Here is a 14,253-nt window from a genome sequence, read left to right on the forward strand (position 1 = left end):
GCAGCCCCCAGTCGGAGAGAGGCTGTGACAGCCCCCTTCCCAGGACCACAGTGTTGTGCTGCATGTGGGACCCACTGCCAGCTCGGGGAGCATCAGGTCCTTGTGCCCATCCCACCCTGCTGAGGGCTGGCTCTGGACACTTTCCCAGCAGGACCTGACTGTGTGGTGGCTTAGGGCGAGGCCTGGGCTTGCAGCCAGTGCTGCTTTTGAGCCCTCACACAACTGGGAAGCACCGGCAGTGCCAGCACAGGGCTGGGGGAAGTGGTGAGCTCCGCAGAGATGGCGTGTCCAGGCAGGATTCCCCCGAGGGACCAGCACTGCCTTGCTCCCAGCTGGACCCATGCACTGCACTTCCTGCACAGCCTGTTCTGGGACATCAAAAAAGCCACTGGAGGCGTTGGCTGGTGAGCTGCCAACAGACACGGCCCCGGGGCTGTAGGGGCACGGGCCTCGGCGGGCACATACTGTCAGCACCGTAGGGCAGCGAGCTGGAAGGGCTGGCAGCGCCGGGAGCAGGAGCCACTGTGTGAGAAACAGCCACGCCAGAGCCCCGAGAGCCTTCAGCTGCTTTGCCCCAGCACGGGCTCTGCGGGGCCAGCCCGACCCCAGGCTCACACCAGTCCTGGCAGGGCAGGGAGGATCCTGAACGAGGACAAAGGATCCTGAACGAGGACAAGGGACCCTGCTGCTGCTGCCCGCAGTGGCGGTGCCACTCGCTGCCCAGGGTTCCCCTTAGTGCCCCCAGGCTGAGCTCTTCGTGCTGCCCAGAAGGATCCCCGCGTGGGGGAGGGAGGGAAGGAGGTGGCCCATGGAAAGGCTGTCGTGGAGAGGACGTGGAACCATCCCCTGGAGCGGCGGCTGGCACGCAGGCAGAGGCCTGGCAGGAGCCCATGTCCCCAGCACCCTGGTGGCACCCGTCCCGCAGCCGGACAAAGGCAGCAAAGAGCAAGGGTGAAACCAGAGCCCTTTAATTGTGTCCTCACAGGGACTGGGGGAGGAAGAGGCCAGGGCGGCAGAGCAGCTGCTGTGCTGGAGCCAGAAGAGAGCAAAGACGGAAAGGGAGGAGGAGGAGGAGGAGGAGTGCAGGCTCTGAGCACAGCCGTGGGGACAGCTCTGCTGTGGGGTGGCACCTGTACAGTGACTCTTGGGTGACTGCTCAGAGAAAGCACCCCCATTAGGGTTATTGCTTGTGAAACACGATCCACTTTTTGGTTATTGCTCAGAGGATCCACGTTCAGTTATTGGTCAGAGAAATGGATCCAAGTGGCAGCAGGCAGGCTCCCAGAAATGCAGGAGAGGCAGGAAGAGGCTGGCAGGGGAGGCAGCTGCCTGCCTGCTGCTGGAAGGCACAAGGTAGGAATTGGTCCTGAGGGCAGAGAGGGGCTGTGCTGGTGCAGAGTGGCCCCAGGCAGGAGCAGCTCTTCCTCCCCCACCGGCAGAGCTGCCCTTGGAATGCATAAGGATTCAAATTCTAGTGCTAGGACAGCAGGGGGGCGGCAGGAGAAGCAGAATCCTGGGACCCCTGCTGCCAAGCAGGCACCTGAGAGGGGAGCAGGAGGGTTCCTGCCCAAGGCACTGCAGCACAGCCAGGCCATTGAGGGGCCAGGCCTGTGCTCCCTGAAAGAGGAAATGGCTGAGCCCACAAAGAGCTGCAGGAGCTGGAGGGGTGCAGGAGGAGCTGGACGAGTGCTGCCGGACAGCCACGGGGCTCACAGGACAATCTTGAAGGAGCTGCAAAAGATATGACAGGACCTGCACCTGCCTGCTAGGTCACACAAAGGGTTTGCAAGCACTCAGCGCTGCAGGGAGCAGAATCCCTCTGTGGGAATGCTTTGCAGAGCCAGCAGGGCATGCAGAGCCCTCTGCCATTACGGCTGCTTGGCACAGGGCAGCCCTGCCCCAGTGGCAGCTGAGCAATCAGGGTGACAAACCCCCAGGCAGCCTCTGGAGCCCACCGCACCTGGCAAAGTCCGGGGAGCGCGAGACCACGTGCTGGAACTCGGAGAGGTTGATGGTGCCGTCCTTGTCGATGTCGGACTCCTCCAGGATCTGTGGGGAAGGTGAGCAGGGAGCTCCGTGCCTGGGGCCGTGCAGTGCCCCTGCCCTGGCCAGCAGCCCTCACATTTTGGATGAGCTGCTCCATCTCCGCGCTGCTCAGCCGGGACTCCTCGCCTTGCCCCGTCAGGCAGTTCACCAGCTGCTCCAGGTCCTTCCTGTCCAGAGTCCCATCGTTATCAAAGTCTGTGGGGACAGACAAGGCAGGTTTTGGCAGGGCCACAGTAAGCCCAGAGAGCCACAGGCACTGGCACTGCACCACACCAAACTAGCTGTTCCCACAGGGAGTTCTAAAGCCACCATCCCCGTGGGTGCTCCAAGGGCACTGCCAGCCCTCCTGAACATCAATTCATCACCCTGCTCCCACCTCCTCAAGGTGCAGGGATCCCAGAACACAGCACCTGTCCTCAGCCTTACCAAAGATGCGGAAGGCATAGTGGGACTTGATGTCAGAGGTGGCAGAATCGCTGAAGACACTCAGCATGTCGAGGAAGTCTTCAAACGACATGCTGTCATCCCCGGCCTCTGAGGTTGAGAACACGTGGCAGATGCGGTGCTGGAAGGGGTTTGCCTGTAGACAGGGGAATGGCTGAGGCAGGGCTGGGCCGTGCTGGCTCCATCAGGCACGCTGTGGCTGTGGCTGCTGCTGCGGCAGGTGAGCGGGTGCCCCGCTCTGCCACTGCTCCATTACCCACAGCACGGTCAAACCCGTCCTGTGCGCCTCCCGGGACGCAGCCCCGCGCAGCGGGGTCCCTTGTGGCACAGCAGAGACCCCCAGGATCCTGCACAGCAGGGACCCTTGGGCTGCTCCGCGGCACAGCAGGGACCTGGGATCCTCAGCTCCTCGGTGAGGACAAGGAAGCTCTGTTGGCACAGCAGAGCACAGAGCACCGGCACAGCGGGGCCGTGCCCGGGAGCAGCAGTGTCCCGTGTCTGCCAGGCACCGTACCCGCAGCTCAGGCAGCGTCAGGATCTGGCTCTTGGGAACCCGCGCGGAGCAGGCGTTCTCCCTCTCCTCCTTTGGCAGCAGGTCACTGAACCTCTTGTAGGCACTTTTAGAGGCAAGAAAGAGAGAGGCTCTGTGGTGGAGCGGGGTGGCAGCAGCCCGTCTGGCACCCAGGGCGGGGTGGCCCGTTCCCACAGCTCCTGCCAGCTCTGCCGGGCCGGGCCGGGCCGGGCCGGGCCGGGCTCCCACAGCTGCTGCCGGGGCACGGAGCGGAGCCGGTCCGGCTGCTGCCCGGCCAGCCCCGGACCTGCGGAGGGTCACCGCGGCTCGGGCCGGCCCCAGCCCTACCCGCTGCCCAGGGCGGCACCGGCAGCGCCCGCGGACCTTGGTCCCGTCACAGCCGGCTCCTAGGGAGCGCCACCGGCACCTCCCGGCTCAGCTGGGCGTCAGGGCGGAACCGGAGCGCTCCGTGCCCCGCGGGAGCGGGCTGGCACGGGAGCCCCACTCACGGTTCTGCGGCCGGCGGTACTTACAGCAAGATCTCCTGCTTGCTCAGGAACGTCAGCTCCTGCGGGGACAGCACGGGTCAGCCGCGGGCCCGAGCCTGAGCCAGGGCACCCAGCCAGGGGCTCCCGGCCCCTGGGCGCCCTCCGGGGCCGCGCCGCCCTGCCGTGCCCCGCTGCGGTGCCGGTACCTGGTACTCGCCCAGCAGGTCCCGCGGGATCAGGCTGGCCGAGCCGCCCATGGCGCCGCTTCCCTCGGCGCGTCCCCGCCCGCCGCCGCGGCAGCTCCGGCCCCGGGCGGGGCAAACGCGCGCGCACGGCCGGCTCCGCCCGCCCGGGCACACGGCGGCTCCCGGGGCCGGCCCCCGCGGGCGCGGCGGCCATGGCGGGAGGGGAGCCGGGCGAGCCCAACCCCGAGGAGTTCGTGTACGGCGAGGAGGACTTCGTGCTGCAGGCAGCCGGCTGGGGCGACCCGGACTCCGCGCCCTCCCGATTCGACCGGGTGCTGCTGGCCGGCTGGAACGACCGTATGGAGCGGGGACTGTTCCGGTACCGGCTGGGACCGCTGCCCACCCGCGTCCTGCCCGGCGCCGTGCGCCTCGTGGCGCAGCTGAACGCGCAGCGCAGCGCGGAGCGCCGCCCGCCGCAGCCCGTCCGCAGCCTCCGCGACCCCTTCGACCCCGGCGCCTTCAACTTCACCCGGCTGCGCCCCGCCGAGCTGCTGTTCCGCCTGCGCCGCAGCGGCGGCCCGGAGCCGCTGCTGGTGGCCATCAACGCCAGCCCGCTGGAGCGGGGACACGTGCTGCTGCTGCCCGAGCCGGCGCGGCGGCTGCCGCAGCTGCTGACGGCCCCGGCGCTGCGCGGGGCGCTGGAGGCGGCGCTGCTCAGCGCCCACCCCGGCTTCCGCGTGGGCTTCAACGGGCTGGGCGGCGGCGCCTCGGTGAACCACCTGCACCTGCACGGGCTCTACCTGGAGCGCCCGCTGCCGCTGGAGGAGGCGCCGGCCGAGCCGCTGGGGCCGCGCCTGGCGCTGCTCCGCGCCGGGCCTGCCCCCGCCTTCCTCTTCTTCGCCGCCGGCCCCGCGGCCCTGGAGCCGGTGTCGCGGGCCGTGTGCCGGGCGGCGGAGCAGCTGGGCGCTGCCGGGCTGGCCTGCAACGTGCTGGCCGCGCGGGGGCCGCGGGCTGCGGGTGCTGCTGTGGGCGCGCCGGCCCGTCTTCGGCCCCAAGGCGGGTGAGCCCTTCGCCGTGGCCTTGTGCGAGCTGGCAGGGCTGCTGCCGCTGCCCGCCGAGCCGCTCTACCGGGACATCACCGAGGCGCAGGCCCTGAGCGCCATCCGCCAGCACCTGCTGCCCGAGCCCGAGCTGCTGCACCTGGGCGGGGAGCTGGCGCGGCTGCTGGAGCGCTGAACCGGTGCCACGGACAGCTGATGGAGCGCTCAGCCGGTGGCACGGACAGCTGATGGAGCGCTGCAGAGCTGACGGCCCCGAGACCGGCAGAGGGCGCTGCGGGGGAGGACACGGAAGTGGCTGTCACGTGACCGCGAGGGGCCGCTCTGCCCGCATGCCCGCGACTCCATGGTGCGGTCGCCATGGGAACGCGGCGGAGCCGGGAGCGGTGCGATGGCGGCGGCGGGCGGCGCCGACGGGGGGAGCATGGGCCCGGGCCCGTCGCCGGCAACCCCTCCGGGCGAGGAGGCGGCCATCGCCGCGGCCCCCCCGGACCGTCCCGCTGCCCCCGCCGGACCCGAGCCGCGGAGGAAGCGCAGGCGAGTGCGGGGCCGCAGCCCCCGGCAGGGTCCGGCCGGAGCCCGTCCAGCCGCTCCCGGCGGCGCCTCCGCTGCCTCACTCGCGCTCGGTCCCGGCCCCAGCCCAGCCGTGCCCCGGCCCCGCTGCTCCCCGCGGCGCAGTGCCCCGGCGGTGCCCGGCGCTCCCCAGCCCCCGGGAGCCGGCCCGGGGTCCCGCTGGCCCACAATAAATGGTGTTCCCTGGAACTGCCCAGAGATCCCCTGTGTGACACAGCCAGGCACGGCTCCGTGACCCTGGGGCTGCAGCGAGCCGGGGCAGGCTCAGTCACACTCCCGCTGTGCTCTGTGAGGGCCATCGGGCTGTGTCCCCGCTGTGTCCCCTGCCCGGTGCCTCGCTGAGCTGCTGTCATCTCGTCTCTATTCCAGTGTCCCCTCCATCAACCTGAGCGGCTGCAAGTACGAGAGTGGTAAGTCAGAGGGGTCCCCGCCGGCTCTGCAGGCGCTGGCACCCAGTTCCCGCTGGTTTATTTACTGCTGCCAGCAGTAGATAACAACAAACAAACTGTTAGTGGGCAGTTTGTCACACTTTGGACTGAGATTTCTCCCGATTTAAAGTGTGCAACAGCAGAGCGAGCCCTCAACACCCCCAACACTTGTGTTTGCCGGCTGTGTGCTAAAATGGGCGAGAAGGGTTCCATCAGGTACAGTGCAAGGAGCAGCTGGGCTCGGAGACAGGACCTGAGGGTTGCCAGCTGTTTAAGGTGAAGCTGGTGTGAGCAGGCAGGATCTGTACCTGGAGCCTCTCCCTGTGCTGTTCATCCCTGGTGACTCCAGGGAGCTGGTCCGCTCTCCCCTCCCACTCTCCTTCCACAAGCTGGATCTTGAAAGAACAAACTCCTGGCCCTCGAGGGGTGTTATTAATCTACTTTGCTAAGGGATCTTGGTGTGTGTGGATCCCCATCAGCCCTGCCAAATTCATACTTTGCACTAGCATGAACCATCTCAGCAGAGACCTTTTTCTGCAGAGCTGTGTTCTGCTGCTGAAAGGCCTTTGATTTGGGAGATTACATTCACACCTTCACAAGACTTGTATCTGCCTGTGAGGTGTAAAACCCACGGGAAGTTCAGTCCCACTGTTGAGAGGCCCTGGCACCCCAAGACAGGTGGGATTAGAGGATTAAGAGCTCCCAGAACACTTGCAGCCAGAGGCTTGGGGGGCTGGCCAGACAAAACTGGTGTTCCTGACACCTTCCAAGGGGCCATGCCAGACCTTACACCTGTGAGAGGGGAACAGCGGCCCGGAGAGCTGCATCCCCCATCCCTGGTCATTCTGGGGGGTGTCAGCCCCTGTGTGTGGCTCCTCAGCCAGAGAAGTGTTTCCCACTCCACGGCTGGTTGCTCTGGGGCTGTGTCAGCCCCTGTACGTGGCTCCCTTGCCTTGGCACAGTGCGGCGGGCGGCGCAGCACTGCGGGCTGAAGGAGGCGGCCGAAAACGAGGAGTGGACGGTGTACTGGACAGACAGCACGGTCACTTTGGAGCGCCTCATGGAAATGAAGCGCTTCCAGGTAAACAGAAGAGCTGCCCAGCGGGAATTGCTCGGGAAGGAGGGTGACACGAGGCTGGCTGTGGAACAGCATGTGGCAGAGTGAAACATGAGCACCCAAGCACAGTGTGCCATCTGTGCCTCGGCTCCAGGGCGCAGGGTCAGATGCCTTTGCTTGTGCCATGTCCCTGGCAGCATTCAGCAGCTGTGGTGGGAGCAGCAGGGTTCCAGCCCTGTGTTGTGCTGTGGAATAAACAGCACTTATGCTGCTCCAGGGCTAAGATGGAATAGGCAGATAAATCAGTAGTGAAGCCCAGATAAAGCAGCTGTAGCAAACCTCACCCCCCAGCAGTAGTTCAAGGCAGCCACAGGCCTGGCTTCCCTCTCACTGCTGGTTCTCCATGCCCGGGCTCTCCTCGGGGCCGGGAGAATCCATCCCCGCAGGGCTCCACTGATGGGGGTTTTTCTGCACCACTTTCAGAAAATCAACCACTTCCCAGGCATGATCGAGCTGTGCCGCAAGGACCTGCTGGCTCGCAACCTGAACCGCATGCTCCGGCTCTTCCCCAAGGAGTACAACATCTTCCCCCGCACGTGGTGCCTGCCGGCCGAGTGAGTGGTGTTGATGATTCCTCTCCGTGTGTGGAGACACGAGGCTTGACTCCATTTCAGAAGGCTGATTTATTATGTTAGATATTATATTAAAATGCTACATTAAGACTATACTAAAGAACAGAGAGATCAGAAGGCTACAACAAGAACAGAATAGACTAGAATAACAAAAATCCTGTGACTGCTCACAGCCTTGGCACAGGTGGCTGTGATTGGTCATCAATGGAAAACAATCCACATGCACCAATCCCATCTGCACCTGTTGCATTCCACAGCAGCAGATAGTAATTGTTTACATTTCTCTCCTGAGGCTCCTCAGCTTCTCAGGAGAGGAAAAATCCCAGCAAAGGATTTTCCATAATATCATAGCTACAGAGTGGCACCGGGGACGGGGTGGCACGCTTTGGGGAGGCTGCTGGCTTGCTCCTTCTGGGCACCAGAGCCCAAACCCTCACTTGCTTTCACCTCCTCCACAAACCTCCCAGCAGAGGCGGAGATGTGCGCAGGGAAAAGGAGGGAAGTGGAGGCTGGGTCGGGTCACACAGGTCACAATCTGTGACTCCTGCAGATTAGGAATGGGAGTTCACTTCATCCCCTGCAGAAGTTCAGTGTGTGCTGGCCTGCAGCACCATGGTTTCAGTACCCAGTGTTAGGAGAGAGTTGAGAGGGGTGTTTTTTGCAGCTGGTGATAGTCACCCCTCCCTTGCACAGCTACGGAGATTTCCATGCCTATAGATCCACGAGGAAAGCAAGAACATACATCTGCAAGCCCGACAACAGCTGCCAGGGAAGAGGGATCTTCATAACCCACCACCCAGAGGAGATCAAGCATGGGGAACGCATGATCTGTCAGCAGTACATCTCTGAGGTACTGGGACAGTCCTGGAACATCGGGGTAGGATTCCAGCATCCCCCATGCTCCCCGGGTCTGCTCAGGTCTGCTGCAGGTGTTGGTGTGGCTGTGGCACATCGGGGACACAGACAAAGCTTGTCCCTCTGCTGAGCAGCACAGGCAGAGGAGCAGTTCCTCACCTCACCCTTGCTCCTGCCTCTTTCCTCCCAGCCCTTCCTCATCGATGGCTTCAAGTTCGACATGCGCATCTACGTGCTGGTCACATCCTGTGACCCACTGAAGATTTTCCTTTACAAGGAGGGCCTGGCCCGGTTTGCCACCATGAGGTACATCGATAACAGCACGAGAAACCTGGTAAAGAGGACGTTTTTAAAAAAAAACTCATATAGTGTCTGTAGGTGTCAGCCCTTAACTTGTCCTGGGGGCATTCCAGGCCTTGAAAAGGCAGGTATTGGGGGTTGCAGGAGTCCCAGCTCGATGCTTTCCTGTTCTTCCTCTATACCCCTTCCTCCTCCTCACAGGAGGTGTTTCAGGAGGGATAGTACATCTACCCTGAGGCCCCACATTTGGGCTGTTTACTGGCATTACCATGGAATCATGGAATTGTTTGCTTGGATGGAACCTTGGAATGTCTCCAACCTCACGCTGAAAACTTGGTCAACAATAAATTCGTATCTGATTTCTCAGGGTCTCACCCCGTCAGGTTTTGAAAACCTGCAGAGTGAAGCCCCCCCTGGTGTCTCTGGGCAGCATGTTCTGCTTCTGGCTCTGATAAGAATGCTCAATTCCACACCATTCCTACTCTGCCCATGCTTCAGGCAGAAAAGAACCTGGGAGTATCTGGTGGGGCTGTTCCTGTTCTTGCTCGGTGGTTCAGAGTGAACAAACATCTCTTGTGGTCCCCTGCCAGGGTGACATCTGCATGCATCTGACCAATTATGCAATCAACAAACACAATGAGAACTTCATCAAGGACGACACGGTGGGCAGCAAGAGGTACTGGCATGTCCACGCACTGCAGGAACACTGCCTGGGGACAGTGGTTTACCTCAGCTTTCCTGGGTGACACAGCTGAGCCCTTACCCCTTCCTCTTCCCACACAGGAAACTGTCCACCCTCAATGCCTGGATGGCAGAGCACAACTATGACACATCAAAGCTCTGGGCAGATATTGATGACATTGTTATAAAGACACTGATTTCAGCTCACCCTGTGCTGAAGCACCATTACCAGACCTGCTTCTCCAACCACACTACTGGCTGTGCCTGCTTTGAAATCCTGGGCTTTGACATTTTGCTGGATAGAAGGCTGAAGCCATGGCTGCTGGAGGTGAGGAAGGAGTGGAGAGCTCAGAGCTGGGGGACTAGGACGGGATTTGGGATGAACAGGGCTTGTTTGACTCAAAAGGGCCACCTTGCTCATGGAATTAACCAGGCTCTGAAGCCAAACAACCTGCTGTGAGCAGGATCCAAGAGAACCCATTTCCTGCACACCATCTAACAGGGAGTTTCCCAAGCCTTCACACCCCTGTCCTGTGAGCACCCCGAATTTGTGACAGCTGCCCCCTGCCTGCACCGTGTGGGGTGGGATCCAGGTGACCTGTGGCACAAGTAGGCACAGGAGAGAGTGCTGTGTGTGGCTTCCTGGCTCTGACAGGCAGCAGAGTTCCGTGGGCAGTGTGGGGCATGGCTGGGGCCATGGGCCAGGAGCTGGGGGGCCAGGTTACGTTACCTGCTTGTCTTGGCAGGTGAACCACTCTCCCAGCTTCAACACAGATTCTCAGGTAGACCATGAGGTGAAGGATGCCCTTCTGTGTGACACCTTCAACCTGATCAATGTGCACGCCTGTGACAGAAAGAAGGTGCTGGAGGAAGACAAGCGGCGGGTAAAGGAACGGCTCCTTCAGGCCAACCAGACTCCCTGGGAGTCCAGGTATTGCTGATCCCCCACAGTGCTGCAGGCCCAGTGAGCAAAGACAGGGCATGACAGAGCACAGTAACAGCAGTGCTGGCTGCTGGAAGCTCCTGGAGCCCATGGCATTGTGCAGCCTGCGTCCTGCAAGGAGGAGCCAGGGCTCTCCTCTCTGGGGGCCAGGAGATGTGTGACACCTTGTGCTCTGCGCCCTGGCAGAGCTCTCCCCAGGCTGCACCTGCTTGTCATCTCTTTTGCTGGGGATGGGCAGTGCCAGCATTCTGGGCTGGCAGGGATGCTCACATGAGGAACCGCAGCCCTGCCTCAGGAACTGGGGTGCCCTGCTCATGGCCCCTTCTCCAGGGCAGGGGTCCTTGCCAGGGCTGAGGGTTTCCCATTCCTCTGTCTGCCCCATGCCCTTTCACAAGCCCTGTTCAGTGAGCCTGCTGCCTTGCAGGCAGAGCGTGGCTCTCCAGCTGCTGAAGTCCTGGGATAATCCTGGAACATGCTGAGCACGTCAGCCCTGCACTCCGCCTGCCCCAGAGCCTCCCTCCAGCCCTGTCCTCCCTCCCTCCCGCTGCAGGCGCAGGGAGCAGGAGAGCAGCCAGGCTGCCTGGCTGGCACAGGCTGAAACCTACGAGAACGAGCACCTGGGGGGGTTCCGACGCATCTACCCAGCACCTGGGACAGAGAAGTATGAGCCATTCTTCCAGCAGAGCAGGTCCCTCTTCCAGGAAACAGCAGCATCCAAGGCAAGAGAAGAGTATGCCAGGTATGCTGCTCCTATGGAAACCCACTTCTCCCAGGTGGCATGGAGACCACTTGCTCCTGATCCCTCCTGGGGAGCAACTCTGCTGCTTGGCAGGTGTGAGGAAGCAGGCAGAGTGGGAGGGGAAAGGAAGGAGCCTGCACGTGCTGTGGCATCACAGCAAAGTGGCTGCTTTTGGATGGACTCCAGAGAGGCAAGGGCAGTACTCCATTGACTTTTGGACCCTGGAGACATCATTTCCCAAATGTCCCCCTCCCTTTTGGCAAGCACAGCCTAATCCAAGGGCATTTCTCCTTTTAAAAGTCTCTTTACAATCAACCCATCCCATCCCCTCTCTTGGCACACTTCTATTATGGGCTATTCGTACAGAACTTGGGCCTGCAGTAAATGTCCTGAGGTTGAAATCTGCCCCACAGCCTGTTGCTGTTGTGGCTCTGAGCCAGTGAGTGAGTGTGCTGTTCTGTGGCAGGCAGCAGCTGGAGGAGATGCGCCTGAAAAATGAAAAGATGGAAGCTGCCAGTAAGAAGAAAACAGAGAGGATCCAGAATAAAAGCACAACTCCTACAACCCACCTTTCCTACAGAAGCACCAAGGCGTGGGACAGAAAGGTACCTCAGTGTCAGCACTGTCCCTGGGCTCTCCAAGTCACTGATATGGCTCTGGGAGCTGTGCTGAGCCATTGGTGCACCCATGGAGCAGAAATTCCAGGTGTGACTCCCTGCCTGAAGTTCAGAGTCAACAGCTTGTGTTGGCAGTACTTGCAAGCACCAGTGTTGTGCCTTTCCACTTTGTCTCTCCCTGGGATCTCTGTCCCCCATGAGACTGTAACTGTCCCCAAGGTTGGAGCAGCTTTGTCTCACCTGTGTGTTATCCCAGCTTCAGCTTTGCTGCAGCTCAGGTGTTTCTCTGCCGAGGTGCAGCGCGTGCAGTACAACTCCATGCAGCCCCAGAGCATCGTGGAACATGAAGAGAAGAGGAGAGTGAGTGCTCTGCTGCAGCGTGAGAGGCAGATCCGAGGCCTGGGCATCGCCGAGCTGCTTTCCCGGCTGCTCCCCACACCTCACTCCCAGGGATCCTGCACACTCCAGAGCCAGGTAATGGCACTGCCCCCAGCCCCCCACACAAGGGGATTGGGCACTGAGCATCTCTGGTGGGGCAGGACGGGGGTCTGCTGCAGGTGCATCAGCTGCTGTGCCTTCAGGATGATGAGTCTGGAATGCTGGTGGGGGCATACCTGGGGACCAAGTGCGGGGTGATGTGTACACCCGGGTGTGACTGGAGACTCTTGTTTCCCTTCTCCTGCCATGGCCATTTTCCTTCCCTCCTTCCAGCTGCCGTTTCCCTGGGATGTCATCGGGGACCACAACGCCCACGATGTAATGATGTTTTTCTCGTTCCTGGGAGTCCCAGCTCAGACCCTGGCACACAGGGCCACAGCCAGCCCCAGAGGCCAGGCCCTGCCGCGGCACTTCCCCGGCCCGGATCCCGAGGACATGCAGACCCTCTGCATCCAAGGGCAGAGTGTCCCGTACCACGCGCGGCACGAGGGCTGGCGGGCGCTGGGCGGGGGCTGGCTGCAGGGCCAGGCGGCGGGGGCAGCGCTCACCCAGCCCTGCGCCCACCCCAAGGGGCTGCAGCTCAGAGACCAGGCTTTGCCTGGCACCGGCAGCCGCGCTGAGGAATGTAAGTACACATCACCTTCCCGTGCACGCTCCTGGCCTTGCCGGGGTGGGAGGAATGGGTGGGCTCGATGGAGCTCTCAGGGACGCTGGGGCACTGCAGAAGGGTCGCCGTGCTCTGCTGGGGGCACCGGTGACCGCTGGAAATCTCTGAGGCTTGGAGATGCCATTTGCAGGGACAGGGAAGAACCATGGGTGGTTTCCCAGGATCAAGGGTTGATGTGCAGGCATGGGGGATTGTGAGAAGCCAGGAAAGTCAAAGGGGTGCATTAGCTCCTGGGGGTCAGAGGGGACATGGTGACATAGCATAGCCCCCAGTCTCTTCCCAGGTCTCCCTCCCACCACACTGCTCCCTGCCCATGCTCTCACCCTCCATCCTCGCCCAGCCCGGCTCCCTGGCATCGGCTTCATCCACTTTGCAGCCTTAGGACCCGGGGAGCAGGGGCAGAAGAGGGGCTGCGAGGACCAAGCCCCACTGGGAAGGGCAGTGGGGGCTGCTGACCTGCAGAGCCGCTGGCTCTGCACAGCCCCACACCTGTCTGTGCTGTTCCAGGTGATGATGGTAGTCTGTCATCCTTCGATGGAGGCAGCTGTCCCCCAGCTTCCCCAGCCAGCCCAGAGCAGGCCACAGGTGATGGCATCTTCAGCTGTGCTGTGGTGCAGGAGCTTCCCACCGCCACTGCCGCTCACGTGCAGCACACACAGGCCTCAGACCACGGCAGAGCCTCGCCGTGCCAGTGCCTCACACCATGCCAGCACCTTGCCCCGTGCCGGTGCCTCACACACTCACAGCCTGAAAAGCACAGGTAACATGGCCAAGGGCTCAGCCTTCCTCCCGTGTGTGCTTGCATGAGTACCAGGACTTTCTGGATGAAACCAGGACAGCTGATGGCTGCCTCCATCAACTCTGGGGTCGGCCGCTGAGCCCCCTGACCAGAGCCCACCTGCCCCGGCCAGCTTCACCTCTGCCAGGACCGGAGACTGGTGCGTGTGCCCCTGTCCGTGCCCTGCCCGCGTGTCTGAGACCCGCAGCCGCCGGCGCTGAACCCTCCAGCGGCCACCTCGCTCTGCACCGCCGGAACCGCGCGGGCCCCGCCCGTGCCGGGCTGTTCCGGGCTGTTCCGGGCCATGGCGGCGCTGCTCCTGCGGGCGCTGCCGCGCCTCGCGGATGGAGCGGCTGCGGCGGGAGCTGGGCGGGGGGCGCGGAGCCCCCGATCGCGCCCTGACCTGGCAGGCCATGGAGCAGCTGCGGTGAGCGCGGGGCCGGGCGGGCCCGGAGACCGCGCCGGTGAGCGCCCCGGTGACCGTGCCGTGCCCGCAGGTTCCTGCGGCAGGAGCTGCCCGAGGAGTGGCCGCTGGAGCGCCTGGCCCAGGGCTTTGGCGTCAGCCCCGACGTGGTGCGGCGGGTGCTGCGGAGCCGCGGCTGCCCCTCGCCGCGCCGCCGCCTGCGGCAGGACCAGCGGGCGCTGAGCGCCGCCGCCACGGCTCCGCCGCCGGGACGGGGAGCGGGGGACGGGCGCGAGGTGCGCGCCCCCGACGGGACGCTGCTGTACCGGCTGCCGCGGGGCTGGGGCGGGCAATAAACGCACTTGGGACCCGCCTCCGCCTGTGCCGCTTCCGTCGCGCCGGGCGCGGGC

The 14,253-nt window shown here is 62.9% G+C and overlaps 4 protein-coding genes across 5 annotated transcripts; 3 read left to right on the top strand and 1 right to left on the bottom strand.

Annotated features, from left to right (window-relative positions):
• Positions 1-957: 957 nt before the first annotated feature.
• CIB1 (calcium and integrin binding 1) lies at positions 958-3,828 on the bottom strand. The gene is made up of 7 exons (XM_041419120.1): positions 3,696-3,828; positions 3,535-3,569; positions 3,005-3,107; positions 2,473-2,626; positions 2,123-2,241; positions 1,961-2,049; positions 958-1,731 (listed from the first exon to the last, which is right to left on the bottom strand). Exons 1-7 carry the CDS (start codon positions 3,744-3,746, stop codon positions 1,710-1,712), a joined length of 573 nt encoding a protein of 190 aa, XP_041275054.1. The 5' UTR covers positions 3,747-3,828; the 3' UTR covers positions 958-1,709.
• On the top strand, positions 3,812-4,918 carry GDPGP1 (GDP-D-glucose phosphorylase 1). Its single transcript, XM_041419110.1, is given in 2 exon segments — positions 3,812-4,671; positions 4,673-4,918. Coding segments are annotated over 2 exon segments (1,023 nt in total). The 5' UTR covers positions 3,812-3,886; the 3' UTR covers positions 4,911-4,918.
• A 163-nt stretch (positions 4,919-5,081) lies between these two features.
• Positions 5,082-13,770, top strand: TTLL6 (tubulin tyrosine ligase like 6). Of its 2 annotated transcripts, none has more exons than XM_041419073.1 (15): positions 5,082-5,269; positions 5,675-5,715; positions 6,696-6,814; positions 7,274-7,404; positions 8,087-8,272; positions 8,468-8,611; positions 9,168-9,253; positions 9,361-9,586; positions 10,005-10,189; positions 10,752-10,940; positions 11,407-11,545; positions 11,858-12,031; positions 12,269-12,620; positions 13,170-13,422; positions 13,574-13,763. In XM_041419073.1, the coding sequence occupies exons 1-15, from the start codon at positions 5,093-5,095 to the stop codon at positions 13,659-13,661; spliced, it is 2,490 nt and encodes an 829-aa protein (XP_041275007.1). In that variant the 5' UTR covers positions 5,082-5,092; the 3' UTR covers positions 13,662-13,763. The 2 variants fall into 2 exon arrangements, with proteins under 2 accessions (XP_041275007.1, XP_041275008.1); XM_041419074.1 differs by having other exon boundaries at positions 5,124-5,269; positions 8,116-8,272; positions 13,574-13,770.
• NGRN (neugrin, neurite outgrowth associated) lies at positions 5,117-14,217 on the top strand. The gene is made up of 3 exons (XM_041419123.1): positions 5,117-5,142; positions 13,779-13,867; positions 13,938-14,217. Exons 2-3 carry the CDS (start codon positions 13,785-13,787, stop codon positions 14,197-14,199), a joined length of 345 nt encoding a protein of 114 aa, XP_041275057.1. The 5' UTR covers positions 5,117-5,142; positions 13,779-13,784; the 3' UTR covers positions 14,200-14,217.
• The last annotated feature ends 36 nt before the right edge of the window (positions 14,218-14,253 follow it).

The sequence above is a fragment of the Onychostruthus taczanowskii genome, unplaced genomic scaffold (genome assembly GCF_017590055.1).
Source record: "Onychostruthus taczanowskii isolate IOZ18803 unplaced genomic scaffold, ASM1759005v1 scaffold6, whole genome shotgun sequence".
Taxonomy (NCBI): Eukaryota; Metazoa; Chordata; class Aves; order Passeriformes; family Passeridae; genus Onychostruthus; species Onychostruthus taczanowskii.

Bases quoted from the DNA above. Each gene is read 5' to 3' on its own strand.
- TTLL6 (XM_041419073.1), top strand. From the start codon at position 5,093: ATGGGAACGCGGCGGAGCCGGGAGCGGTGCGATGGCGGCGGCGGGCGG. The intron at 5,270-5,674 runs GCGAGTGCGGGG...TCTCTATTCCAG, and splicing joins GAGCCGCGGAGGAAGCGCAG to TGTCCCCTCCATCAACCTGA. The intron at 8,273-8,467 runs GTACTGGGACAG...CTTTCCTCCCAG, and splicing joins GTCAGCAGTACATCTCTGAG to CCCTTCCTCATCGATGGCTT.
- NGRN (XM_041419123.1), top strand. From the start codon at position 13,785: ATGGAGCGGCTGCGGCGGGAGCTGGGCGGGGGGCGCGGAGCCCCCGAT. The intron at 13,868-13,937 runs GTGAGCGCGGGG...CCGTGCCCGCAG, and splicing joins CAGGCCATGGAGCAGCTGCG to GTTCCTGCGGCAGGAGCTGC.
- CIB1 (XM_041419120.1), bottom strand. From the start codon at position 3,746: ATGGGCGGCTCGGCCAGCCTGATCCCGCGGGACCTGCTGGGCGAGTAC. The intron at 2,627-3,004 runs GTACGGTGCCTG...CCCTGTCTACAG, and splicing joins TGACGCTGCCTGAGCTGCGG to GCAAACCCCTTCCAGCACCG. The intron at 2,050-2,122 runs GTGAGGGCTGCT...CCTTCCCCACAG, and splicing joins TGGAGCAGCTCATCCAAAAT to ATCCTGGAGGAGTCCGACAT.